The sequence below is a fragment of the Brachionichthys hirsutus genome, chromosome 10, assembly GCF_040956055.1.
Source record: "Brachionichthys hirsutus isolate HB-005 chromosome 10, CSIRO-AGI_Bhir_v1, whole genome shotgun sequence".
Classification (NCBI taxonomy): Eukaryota; Metazoa; Chordata; class Actinopteri; order Lophiiformes; family Brachionichthyidae; genus Brachionichthys; species Brachionichthys hirsutus.
In genome coordinates, this window is record NC_090906.1 from 2,083,430 (window position 1) to 2,095,656 (window position 12,227).

General features: G+C 45.8%; 1 protein-coding gene across 1 annotated transcript; it reads right to left on the bottom strand.

The window, feature by feature from the left end:
* Positions 1-7,648: 7,648 nt before the first annotated feature.
* On the bottom strand, positions 7,649-11,506 carry LOC137900814 (52 kDa repressor of the inhibitor of the protein kinase-like). Its single transcript, XM_068744956.1, has 5 exons — positions 11,421-11,506; positions 10,721-10,838; positions 9,862-9,939; positions 9,715-9,742; positions 7,649-9,631 (listed from the first exon to the last, which is right to left on the bottom strand). The coding sequence occupies exons 1-5, from the start codon at positions 11,504-11,506 to the stop codon at positions 7,782-7,784; spliced, it is 2,160 nt and encodes a 719-aa protein (XP_068601057.1). The 3' UTR covers positions 7,649-7,781.
* Positions 11,507-12,227: the final 721 nt, after the last annotated feature.

The following is a 12,227-nucleotide window of genomic DNA, read 5'->3' on the forward strand; positions in this document are numbered from 1 at the left end:
GTGGTTCCCATGGGGCGCCGCTGAAATGACAACGCGTGAAGAAAAATTAGCAAGTGTCCTTCCTGCCAAGAACGTAGCATCAATATATTGTGCATGCAGGATTTATGATGTTTCTTAATTTAATGTTATTTATACCATGACAATAAAAATGACTCTTACTACCGTTTAACAATTCACATGTTCTGCGTGGCGACCCAAAATCGCCCCATGTCCCCTCACCTTTGGGAGGCTTCTCTAGAACGTCGTCATCCTGAAACGACACAAAACACAATGCCATCTTGAGAAGGAGAACACACACACACACACACACACACACACACACGTTTACTGCTGGCGAGGGCAAAAGACATTTGCAGGGCCGCCGTATTTGTGGAAATGGACTCACAATTTGCAGCAGTTGCAGGATGTCCGGATGCTTCTGGACGTACGAGTCCACCATTTGCTCAACACTGAAGTGGACGTCTTGGTTTACGTAGACGTACGCCATGCTGCATCTTCGTTGGTCCTCCGGCGTGGCCCTCAGGTAGGCGTGGCACCGCTCCAGCACCATATGGTACTGGCCGTACACGTCCGCCTCGGCGTTCACGCAGGGAACAGTGCCCAGCACCCTCAGCAGGCTCTGCACGTTTGGGTAAAAGCCAATGTCCGGAATCTTGAGCGTGGCGAACACCGTGGTGGGCAGGATCCGACGCTTGCTCGCGTGCTTCCACTTCACCTCCCAAGAACCGAGCTCTTCGTAAAATGTGTCGGGCCTCGCCAGGTTGTTCAAGTTGGCGTCCGCCACCTTATCCCTGCGAATGCTGAAATTGTGGTCGGCCATGTAAGACGGCACCAACGAAAGCCACCGGAGAATCCGCACCATCTCGGTGCTGAAGACTCGCTTCACCTCTGCAACGAGATACTGCAAGATGGGCCGGCTCAGGCTCTCTCTGTAGAAGTCGTCCAGCGGCGTCTCGGCCGCGTCTCCCTGAGCCACCTCCGGCTTGGCGACCTCCACGCCCAGCTTCTTCGCTCTGCCGACGGCGTCCGAGAACCACTTCCTGTGCAACACGGCGAGCTCGTGTTGGTATTTGCTCACCAGCTTTAAGGCGTTGGAAATGGTGTACTGCAAGGTGCTGCTGATGCTGATGATTCCCCTGAGGCTGGCGTTGAGGATGCTCACGCAGCAGAGGGTGTTCTTCAGGACGACCAGCGTGATGATGAAATTGAAATTCTTCATGATGGGCTTGAGCTTGGCCATTTGCTGCGCGGTGTCTTCATCAACCTTTGAAATCATCTCATTGATGCAGTTCAGGAACGGCTCCAAAATGTCCAGCATGGTCTGGAAAGCATCCGTCCCATATTCCCAGTTCTCGCCGGTGGCCGCCTTGACCCGCTCCGCCTCCCCCTTGACGTGCCCGTAGGTCATCTGGATCTTCCCCTCCAGCCTCTTCCACAGCTCGGGTGTTTTCCTGAGTAACGAAGCCACCTCTTCCACAGTGTCTGCGACATTCTGAATGGAGGGCACGGGCATGCAGCGGATAATCCATATGTTGAAGGCATACGGGTCACTGGGAGACAAAACCACTTGTGGGAACTCCTGCAGAATCCTGCAGGTAAGGTCTCGCATCTTCTGACACATGCCCCCCGTGACCAGGTAGCTCAGTCCCCTGCAGTGCTCCATCCTCAGCCCCCACTTGTTTCGCAACTCGGAGAGAAGCACATAAAACAAATTCTCTGTGTCCAGGTCACATGACAAGAACCCGACGAGGTGCTTTTGCGGGTAGCCGTCGACTGTGACGGACCTGATGAAAATTGGGATCTGCTGCTTCCCCTCTATGCTCGTTCTATCCTGAAGCAAGATGGAGAAGTAGCGTGCCAGTTTGAGGCTGTTTTGGATCTCCTCCCTCATCAGGTCTTCGCTGATCTGGAGGATTTCCTTCTTGTCAATTTCCTCCATGCAGATTCGATTGAGCGCTTGCTGACCTCTCGCGCCGCCGCCGATCGGCTCGTCGGTGTTGATGTTCTCGCCGTTGATGCTGAACCCGGTCAGGGCAAGGATTTCCTTGAAGTACACGTTCAGCGCTTCTTTGGCTCTGGAGCCGGCTGCATCCTCCTGGGTTTGCCCATCATTCTGAAGTTGGGGCGTTGCACTGTCCCCCGCAGACACTTCCGTCATCTCTCCGGGTACTTCTGGCTCGGTTGTGTTTTCTAACGGCGAGAGATGCAACGGATTAAAATGTGGAAGTGACTTGGTGAATATTTGTAACGCATTGGAGTTCAGAGGAAATATAAAAAGGCCTCTTCAAACACAGAAAGGAACCATTCTCCGTACCTTTTGTTTTCTTCACAGACGTCGGTTCTTCTTCCGACTAGGAAAACACAACATTTACCGATTAGCATTTTGTGCTTCAATAGCTGCTAAAAAAAAGAGTTCTTTCAAATAAACACTTACAGGATCTCTGGCTCGCTTTCTGTTGCAGGATGATTGATTATTCACAGGCGTTGCAAGGTCAAATATTGTAGGAACAGCATCTTCTCTTAAGACGCAGCTCGAGGCATCCTGAAAAGGACAAACCATTGATTTGTTTATTTAAAAGGATAAACCCCCTTGAGATGAAACCGTCTCGTTTTCAAGAGGGTCCTCAATCAAAACAAGAGAACAAATTACAGCAGTGCAGATATGCAAAAAAAAATAAAAATAAATAAAAATACTCTCTTTACACACAAACACACATCCACACTCTCAAACAACACACATACAAACATGCACATGTAGCTCTCTGTCAAAATAGTAATAATAAACTAAAATTGCAGTTATTACATGAGAAGATAAGATAGCAACACAAAGTTAAAAGCAATTACAAGCATTTTGAAAATGTAACAATAGGGCATTTTCAAACATATTATAAGATCTTATAGAGCGGATGGAGGATGGAAGACTGTTCCAATCAGCAGGAGCTTTGAATTGGAATGCAAATTTCCCTATTTCCTTTTTAATCCTCGGAACAACAAAAAAAGGTTTGGTCAGCATGAAATAAACTATAGGAAGAATGAAAATAAATAAAACATTGTTTCAAATAATCCGGATAACTGAGGTTAATGCATTTAAAAATAAACAATAACCAGTGAAATTGTCGTCTGCAGGATGGAGTAAGTCAGGACAGTTGTCGGTAAAGCAAACAGTGGTGGGTTCTAAAAGGGCAGCGGAGAATGAATCTACACAGACTATTATATGTAACATTAAGTGATTTAAGAATTAAGTGATTTAAGAATTGAAGCTGTAGTGTTTTGATAAATTATATCACAGTAATCTAATATAGGAAGTAGTAATTGTGTAACAATTCTCTTCCCAACAGAAACACTAAAACATTGGGACACACTTCTGCTTATTCTCCGCACACTGCATGAAACGCTGGCTTTTTCCAACAAGTTTGCAAAATTGGAGGTAGCAGTCATGAGTGGAATGTCGTCGAGCTGCATCCAAGCTACAGATTTGCACGGGAGTGTTTCTGAAATTAGACGAAACAGATTTTCTTCTTACCTGATCAGAGATCATCGAAGGCTCAAAGTGCTTTGAACAAAGTCTGTAGAGTCCGTGCAACTGCTCTGGAGGCTCCGATGCCAAGTCTTGGCGACAACAGTTCACCAGCCATTGGTTGCAGCTGAAAAACACGAGAGGGGAAAGTGCATGAAGTGTTTGGTCAGGATGCTTAACGATAGAAAACATCAACCTTCCACGTCTTGAACGCAATAAATAACGACTAAACCGGTGTAAACCGGCAACTACTTATAAGACGTTTGGTTCCAGCCCGTCTACGGTGGGGGCAACGAAGACGCTTCGGCTAATGTGAAAACGATTCTGATGGATTGTAACCATAAATATCCGAGACTCGATCTTTATTCTGAAGTCGTTGGACATGGAGATTTATACAGTGGCTCGAGCGCTTTCACCACGTGGGTAGGATGTCAATAGGATCCGGCTGAAACCAAAACCCTGTCGTGAGGGCGACTCCTCAATCACAAGACGGCGTGTCATCCCACCAACCAGCGAACCTTCGAATCACACTGGTGGCGTTAGTAGTGAATTTCCCACAGGCCTTATTATCTTAACATTCTAGAATATCACTCTCTATTCTATATCAGAATTTATGGATCCGGGTGTAACTTCGGTAAAAGTATTGTCCAAACTCCATGAATTTAGAAGCACAATTTGTAATCGTCCTGACCCTACAATACACAAATAAATATATATGTATATTTCAGCAAGTTTCTTCTTCTTTTTTTATCTTGAACATTTAAAAACGTCCTTTTAATCCTTTATTAGTTCCCCTTCTGTACAAGCCTTTTTATGCGTTTCTAAATGTCACTATTCTCAGTGAACTATTTTACGCTCACTGTTGCTGCGAGGAAATGAGAATCCATTCCTTTCTTCTGCCAGCACACGCCTTCAGCGTGACACCATCGAGCCTCGCGTGTCATTTTATCTTTTCACAACGGCAACTCTGGTGTAAATGAGGAACAAGAGTTTACCATCTCAGACGGCGCCGCTCTGAGGAAAAACGTTTCATTATCTCCGCCAAGGACGTCGTGCTTTTGACGCCGTTTGTCCTTTTGTTAGCAGGATTACGGAAAAACTGCTGGATGGATCGTGAGTAAAAACCTGAAGATGGGTCTTGGTCTAATTTGGATCCCATTAAATTTTGAGAGCGATCTGGATACAAAATAAATCTGGGTTTTTTTCATTTATTTATAACAAAGGCTTTAAAAATCTTGTAAAATATGCATTGAACTCACTCACCAAACACCGCAGTCATAAAGCGGTCGGATATGAACTATCATGACTCTGGATCGGATCCACAATGAGGTCAAGAAAAGATAGTAAATTTTAACCTTTAAATCTCCATTTATGGATTAAAAAAAAATCTGTTACAAATCAACTCTGATTCACTTTTCATGGTCGGTGTATAAAAAGGTACCAAGAACACTTTAGACCCTTTTGGTGATGATCCAGATCAACCACGTGGACGGTGCAAATCCAGTTAGGAGGGGAACGAGCTGCTTGGCGGAGGTCTGTGCCCTCTAGTTTTTGAGCATCGCGTCTCTGACACATGCAGCAGCATGTCGTCAGCCAAGTGCAGCAACTGTGTCAGAAGTGGGTGAGCATTCCTGCAGACTTGCTACGAGTCTTTAGCCAAATGCTGCATCGTGCAAAACCAGTTTCCCCACGACAGGGTTGCACCCAACACCCGAGAACCTCTGGATCTGTTTGCCTTGTCTGGTTACGGGTTCGACAGAGCAGAGGCACGAGAACATGATCGAGAACGAAGGGCACCAATACTTACAAATCCTACCAATTAAAATGGCACTCGTCTTTAAAACGCTCACTTTGCTATGATGATATTCTTCTTTGCAGAGGCAATTGCGTTGTAATAAAATAAAACATTTGCATGCCTCTGATTACCAGAGGTGATATTATTGACAGTTATTTGCATTTGCACGGAACAGGAGGTCTAGTTCTGCGGGGCTGGAGGCGAAGCTACTTGTTGAGACCCCGGCGATCCACCCGTCGTCCCGCCCGGACTGGTCGAAGGGAGCCTCGGATGAATTGGACTCCGCTCCCCTCGTCATTTAGCACAACGTTAAAGTGAAATAAAAGAGGGACAGCGGCGCGTAGCTAGCGCAGGATACAGGGAGGCGCCAGATTACTATTAGTTCACGGGTCACAATAGAAAACGTCAAAAAGAATCATTATATGATTGATTAGTTGTGAAGCGAAAATGATACAGTTTGATTCATGTGATACTAAATTTGGCGGAATAGAACTCCAAATGGGCGGCGTTCCAAGTCTGCTAAGGCTAAGCTAGCTACGCGTTAGCGAGCGTAGCCCGTCGATAGCGATAGAAATTAGCTTACAGAACCGAAAAGTTTTAAACTTGAATTCCCCTTTGTTTGCGGGACGACTCGACGCTCGGGGCGGACGGACAGAGTCACTATTGTGCGTTAGTGTCGAACTCCGGGGCTGAACGGGCGAGCGGAATGTTTTTCACGCCGACTTTTCTTTCACGAGTAAAGCCGCTCTGCGCCATTTTCGACGGACTTGTGCTACTGCCAACATGATGCGAAGCTAGCGCCAGTGCTAACGATGGGGAGCTAACAGATTCAATTTCGCATGCTAAGTGGCTAATTTTGATGTATATCTCAATGAAATAATCGCACTTACCGCTCCGGGTCCAAAGGAAAGTTGAAAAGAGCAGCGGAGCTTTCTGATTCTCCTTGTTTGTAATTACAGTTCGCTGCGGCGCAGCAGTCAGTCATCTTGGCAAAGTCGGTAGCTAGCGCGTTAGCTAGCTTAGCTGTCGTTTGCAAGCTGGTAAGCCTACTATGATAAATCCTGCAGCAGTCTAACGCGTCATGCCTTTAGCAGAACCTTCGGCACAGTGGACTTTCAGTGTTCCCGCCGCCCAATACCTCCTTAGCGATCTAAGAAGCTAATAGTTCCATGCTACCAAAAGTTGATGTTGCGTGGTGCGCCGAAAACGTGTTATCCCATCAACCAGGAACTGAGCTGTGTGCAGCGACAACGTACACCGGTAGGGGGCAGCACGGAGCCAGCGGGCCTGGAGTCCGGACAGTTTCCTTGTCAATAAAGTCACTTTTTATTTCAGATGCGTCGACTGGTTCATTCACGTCTGTTCTCGTCTGAATACGATGATCGATCGTGCGTTTGTGTTCACTGAAATATATTACATTAGATGACGAAAACTTTCTCTTTGCCTGTGTGAAACGCGTTTTTTAGGTACTTTTGTAAAAACAAATATATATAAATATTTTTACAAAAGTACCTAAAATACGCGTGGATAAAAATATATACATTTTTATCCACTAATCTATATATATATATATATATATATACTGTATATATATTTTTTTACTATATATATATTTATCCTCCAATAATTTCAATGTATTTTTCAATTGATTTTTGACATTATCTTTCGTTACTTGATTTTGCAGCTCTATATCTGAATGTACTTTTTTCTTAAAGAAAACACTTTTATTGATTATATTTTAAATATTTTTATCATCTGTAAAGTCACATTTTGTCATCTATTAGAAATTAGAGCGGGGTTGTTGTTTTTTTTTGTCTATCAGCATCTGCAGAGGACAAATAATGTAACACTTTCACAGTTCATGGATTGGAATGCAGTACCGATGGAGATCATCTTCCTCCAGGGACTGTAATGTACCTTTGATCTTCTTAACTATGAACAGCTTGAACACTGGTCTAACAAAAGAGCGCGTCTTTACTCACCAGAACCGGATCCTGAAGCTCTAATCCAGCAGGCTGGTAAAATGTCCTTAATTATAACTCATCGCTTGTATTTCTAAACTCAATCCAAGTTCTTACCATATAACTCCACATTTAATGGTTAATGATTGCTGAGCCGTCAACAGACACACATTTAGGGTGTCCTACAGTTGTGCTTTTTGGCCATCATGACCTTAAACCATTTTGATTCTAAATCTGATTTTGGGGGGGTACATTAAAGTCAAGAGAAAAATAAATAGAAATTCTAAACTGTATTCTCCCACATTCATTCCATTGTGTGAAATGAGTGCTTCTGACAAAAGACTAGCCATTTATTAACACGCTTGGGAAGGAGTAGAAAATACAACAGAAGGTGAAATCAGTCTCTTTACAGAAGTAAATTCTATCGTGAATGACAAGAGAGAGCAATGCCGTTCTGGTTTTCACCACTGAGTTTATGATGCGTTTTTAGCATAGCCGAAACAACAGTTCATTCAGTTTGAGCATCACCTGTGTGGACGTTAGCGACGATAGCATCGCTGTCTGGGTAGGCCTTCGCGTACTCCTCCACTAAAGCATCCAGATCGTACCCAACATCATAGTTTATGTTCAGAAACGCCAAACTTTTGGACTTGAACCCGTCGGGCGTGTTCTCCATGCACATCTGAAAGCGCTTGAAAGCCGCGTTGCAGCCGTCCTCCGGCGCCAGGGTCGGGAGGACGCCGACGAGCCTCAGGACTGCGAGCACGTTGGGGAAGAACTTCACGTCGGCCAGCTGGAGCGTTTCCTGAAGGCTGGACGGGGAAACCGCTCCTTTCACCTTTTTGCTCCACTTGACCCACCAGCAGTGCAGCTCGGCAGAGAGCGACGCCGCGTTGGGGAGGTCACCTTTGAACAGCTGGACGCCGTCCTCCTCGGGTTTGGCGGACTTTTGATGCTCAATGACAGCGGGGACCAGCGACAGACATCTCAGAGCCTTCAGGTGGCTCTCAGAGAAGAGGTCCTTCACCTCCGTGACGACGTGGTTCACCACCGGAACAGACACGTGATCCTTGTAGTAACTCTCTGGCCGGACGCTTCCGGATTCTGACCGGTGCTTTCTCAGGAACGCACGGGGAACCTTAACCGGGATCTCCATTGCAGAAGCGAGGTTGACCGCCTCATCGGTCCAGAACTCGTGATACACGTCGATGTTGTCGGACACTTCCTGGAGGGACTGCCGCACGGCGTTCAAACTGCTCGCAGCGAAGTGTGCGTCCGTCACGTCCCCTTGCACATTCTTCCCGAACGCCTGCGTCAGAGTCAGGACGTTTTTCAACACGACCAGCGCCATGATGAACTCAAAATTAGCCAGCGCTCTTGAAATCACCAAGGCGCCGTGCGTGACCTCGTCGCTCCACCTCATGTCCTCGTTGTCGTGCACGCTGTCCACGCAGAGCAGCAGCGCCTCCAGGATCTCCGCTGCCACCTCAAACGCGTCGTTTCGTCCGGTCCAGCTGCTCTGACAGATCGCCTTCAGCTCCGTGGCTTTTTCCTCTCGGTCTGCGAAGAAAATGGAAATGGCGTGCTCCAGCTCCAGCAGCAGCAACGGAGACCGGCCGAAGAACGAATCGATCTTCTTCAAGATGGAGACGACGAGCTGGACCGCTGGCACGGCCATGCCGCTCGCCAACGACGCGTTCAACGCGGACGCCGGGTTCAGGGTCAGCACCGCCAGCGGGTACCGCTCCACCACTCGGGAGGAAAAGGTTTTACATTTACTGAAGTGTGTCCCGGAACAGGAGTGAGCTTGACCTCTGCATTGGTCCATATCCAAGCCCCAATCGTCAGTCATCTCAGACAGAGCTCGCTCCGCCAAGTCATCTGCCTCGCCTTCAAAGGACACGAATCCCAGAAACCTGGCCTTCTGGCAGTTGGACTGGTCCATGAAACGGACGAAGACGGGGAGGAACCACCCTCCGGAGATCTTCACCAAATCCTCCGTAAGCAACGAGAAGAAGCCGTTCCGCTGGACTTCCTCCTGCAGCTTCCTGTGGACGTGTTTCTCAAACACCTCGATCATTTGATTCAGGCGAGATGAGGAGCAGAACTCGTGATTCACACCGTGCCGCTTCTTAAGGCCTTCGTCTCCACAACTCATGCGATACTCGAGCAACGCCTGGAAGTTACTTGACCCGACGCCATCCTGGGCATCATCACCGGGCCCGGTCGGGGGGATGCTTTGCTCTCCCAACAATCCAACAACTTCAAATAAGGACTTTAGATACTCCTTGTACTCGTCTTCCTCCGCGGGTGCCTGGATGTCGTCCTTAGCCGTCTCTGCTTGAGACTTTTTGATTTCTAAAAAGGGAAACATCTGTAAGACTTTCATGTTTGGTTCTCGTGTCTGATGAATGAAAACGAGTTCGTACACCGGTACTTACTTTTCCTCTCCTCTGTCTCATTCTCGGTCTACAAAAATAAATGTTAAAATTAAAAACACAAAACAACGACTGCCGTTGTAAATTCCTTTCGCACATTTAAAAACAGTTTAAATGTGAGTTACGCACCGCTTCTGTGCGGCGCTTCACCTTCTCGGTTTGAGGTTGGCTTTGCCCGTCGACGAGAGTCGGGACGGCGTCCTCCTTCAACACTGAGCTCTCAATGTCCTGAATGAAATGTCAAAACGGTTCATGAACGTTACAATGTTACTCGCTGTGAATTAGGAATCAACCCACATTTCCTCCAGGCCAGCGGTCCCCAACCACCGGTACCGGTCCGTGAGGCATTTGTTACCGGGCAGCACAGAAAGAAGAACTAATTCATACAATTTCCGTTGTATCGATTATTAGCGTCTAAAAGTTGTTTTATTTTGAAAAACGGCGGGATTTTCTCCAACGTAACATTCGCCTGTGAATCTTCATGCTTTACGTGATACGTTACTAAAAACAGACGTAAACTAGCGAAAATTAATAAATAACAAACGTCTTTGGAGAGCTTCTTTGCTAATGGGAAAGTCCAACTGAGGAGGAAGAAGAAGAGGAGGAATGAGAGGCGCCGTCGACCTCCAAGAAAATAAAACGTCTTTTAACAGACAAACCAGGAGTCAGACTTAAAACAAGGTTTATCTACAGCTGCCTGGCTTCATTAACGAGGCAATGAAGGGGTCAAAAAGAGTTCGGCACACAGAGACCAGAACCCTGGATTAAAAGGCAAGAATGTGGAATTTGTGAAACAAAAAAACATGAACATGAGACCACAACTAATGGTGAGTAGATATTGGTGTAATACTTGTTTAATAGTTATTGCAAGTGCATAATATGAAGTTTATTGGTAAGATTAGATTCCTCTTTGTTTATTTGGGTACCCCCCCCCGGTCCGTCCAGGCGATATTTCCCACGGTCCTCTGCTTCCTGTTCATAAACATGTACAAATGGCAGCGTTACTTACGCCCTGAAACGACGTTGCTTCAAAGTGTCTCCCACAGACTCTGTAGAATCTGAACAGCTGATCGGGGGGTTTCTCTTGGAGATCGTCCCTCTGACATTTTTCAACCCACTTTTTAGACCTGAAAGGACAAATGAGACCAGGATGAAAACAACAAGGATTTTTGCTTAATGTGGCGGGGGCGGAGCTACATATCATACCGGATGTTGTTTAACTACATCCAATACCAAAGATATGGTCTCCTCAATGGGGCATTGAAAGATCAATAACTAGAATGCCACTCACTGGAGTAATCAGAATTCTGCAGTGTGATATGAGTCAAGACAGTGGATTCGTGTTTCCATATACGTCTCCCTCAAGATTAGCATCTGCTCCAGATGTTTTGTCATCGCGATATATATTTTTTAATGCAACATTACTGCCAAACCATCTGTGGATCCTGCTGTTAGCATACAGAAGCTTAAACCACGAGCACGTCAGTGCATTGAATGGGAAGGTTAGCTACAATTATCCATATTTTGTAACTAACGAGTTGCTACATAAAGAAAGTCTAATACATGCCTAAATATTAATTAATAAATTGAGAATTTAAATTTTTTTTCGTTCAAGTTTTTAACTGCACGCCTAAATGAGAACACGCTAGTTAAGTTGTTAGCTTGAGAGCTTCCTGTTTAGCAGCAGCGTTAGCATTAGCATTAGCTACCTTTCTGGGTCACGCGGAAACCTGAAGAGTGGCCGTGGGTCGAACTTGGTACCGGAACAGTTCGGAACAGCGCAGCGGTTCTGCATCTTGAGTTTCCGCGGTGAAACCGTTTCAAGGATAGTAATAAACAACGCGGCTAATGCTATTAGCTATCACGGCGTTTCAAAACCGACGTCACTTCCGAGTTTCGCCTTCAAAGTAAAATGTGTTGCGCGTCAATAACAATGGGCGTAATTCGTGTGATTGATGACGATTTTAGTAACGTCCACGCGTTGAAGCGCGCGTAGCTCTTTTCCCATAATGCACTGCACTCTTTTGAAATTCCAAATATTGACACCACGCCGTTGCGCTATAACCGCCATACTTGTTCTGCGTTTTGTGAAGTCCCATTGTTAACAAATAAGCCATAATGTCTTACAAACGTCCGGTTAATAACTTAGTAAAACGCATATTATATTTGACCTACTGACTCGTTATAAATATGACTATAATGTATAGCTTTAGCTATAAAATAGAACAAAACACGTCATTATATGTCAGGTTTCTATAAATAAATAGACACCTCTTTGCATCAATCACGTTTTGTGTTTTGGGCCGGTATTAATGGAATTCTATTTTGAGTTCAAATCCTCTTTGGCCTCCTTCAAAACGGCCCTAAAAACACACCTTTTAGGGGGACAGAAATGGAGATAGTCATCACGACTCTCTCCGGATCATCCCCCCCTTTTTTTTGTCCACCTACGTTGCACATATCAAGTGCCTTAGTAAATTATTGTAATTTATGTAAACTATTGCCATTCATTGTCA

Bases quoted from the DNA above. Each gene is read 5' to 3' on its own strand.
- LOC137900814 (XM_068744956.1), bottom strand. From the start codon at position 11,506: ATGCAGAACCGCTGCGCTGTTCCGAACTGTTCCGGTACCAAGTTCGAC. The intron at 10,839-11,420 runs GTAGCTAATGCT...TTGTCCTTTCAG, and splicing joins TTTCCGCGTGACCCAGAAAG to GTCTAAAAAGTGGGTTGAAA. The intron at 9,743-9,861 runs GTGAAGCGCCGC...TTATTTTTGTAG, and splicing joins GCCAACCTCAAACCGAGAAG to ACCGAGAATGAGACAGAGGA.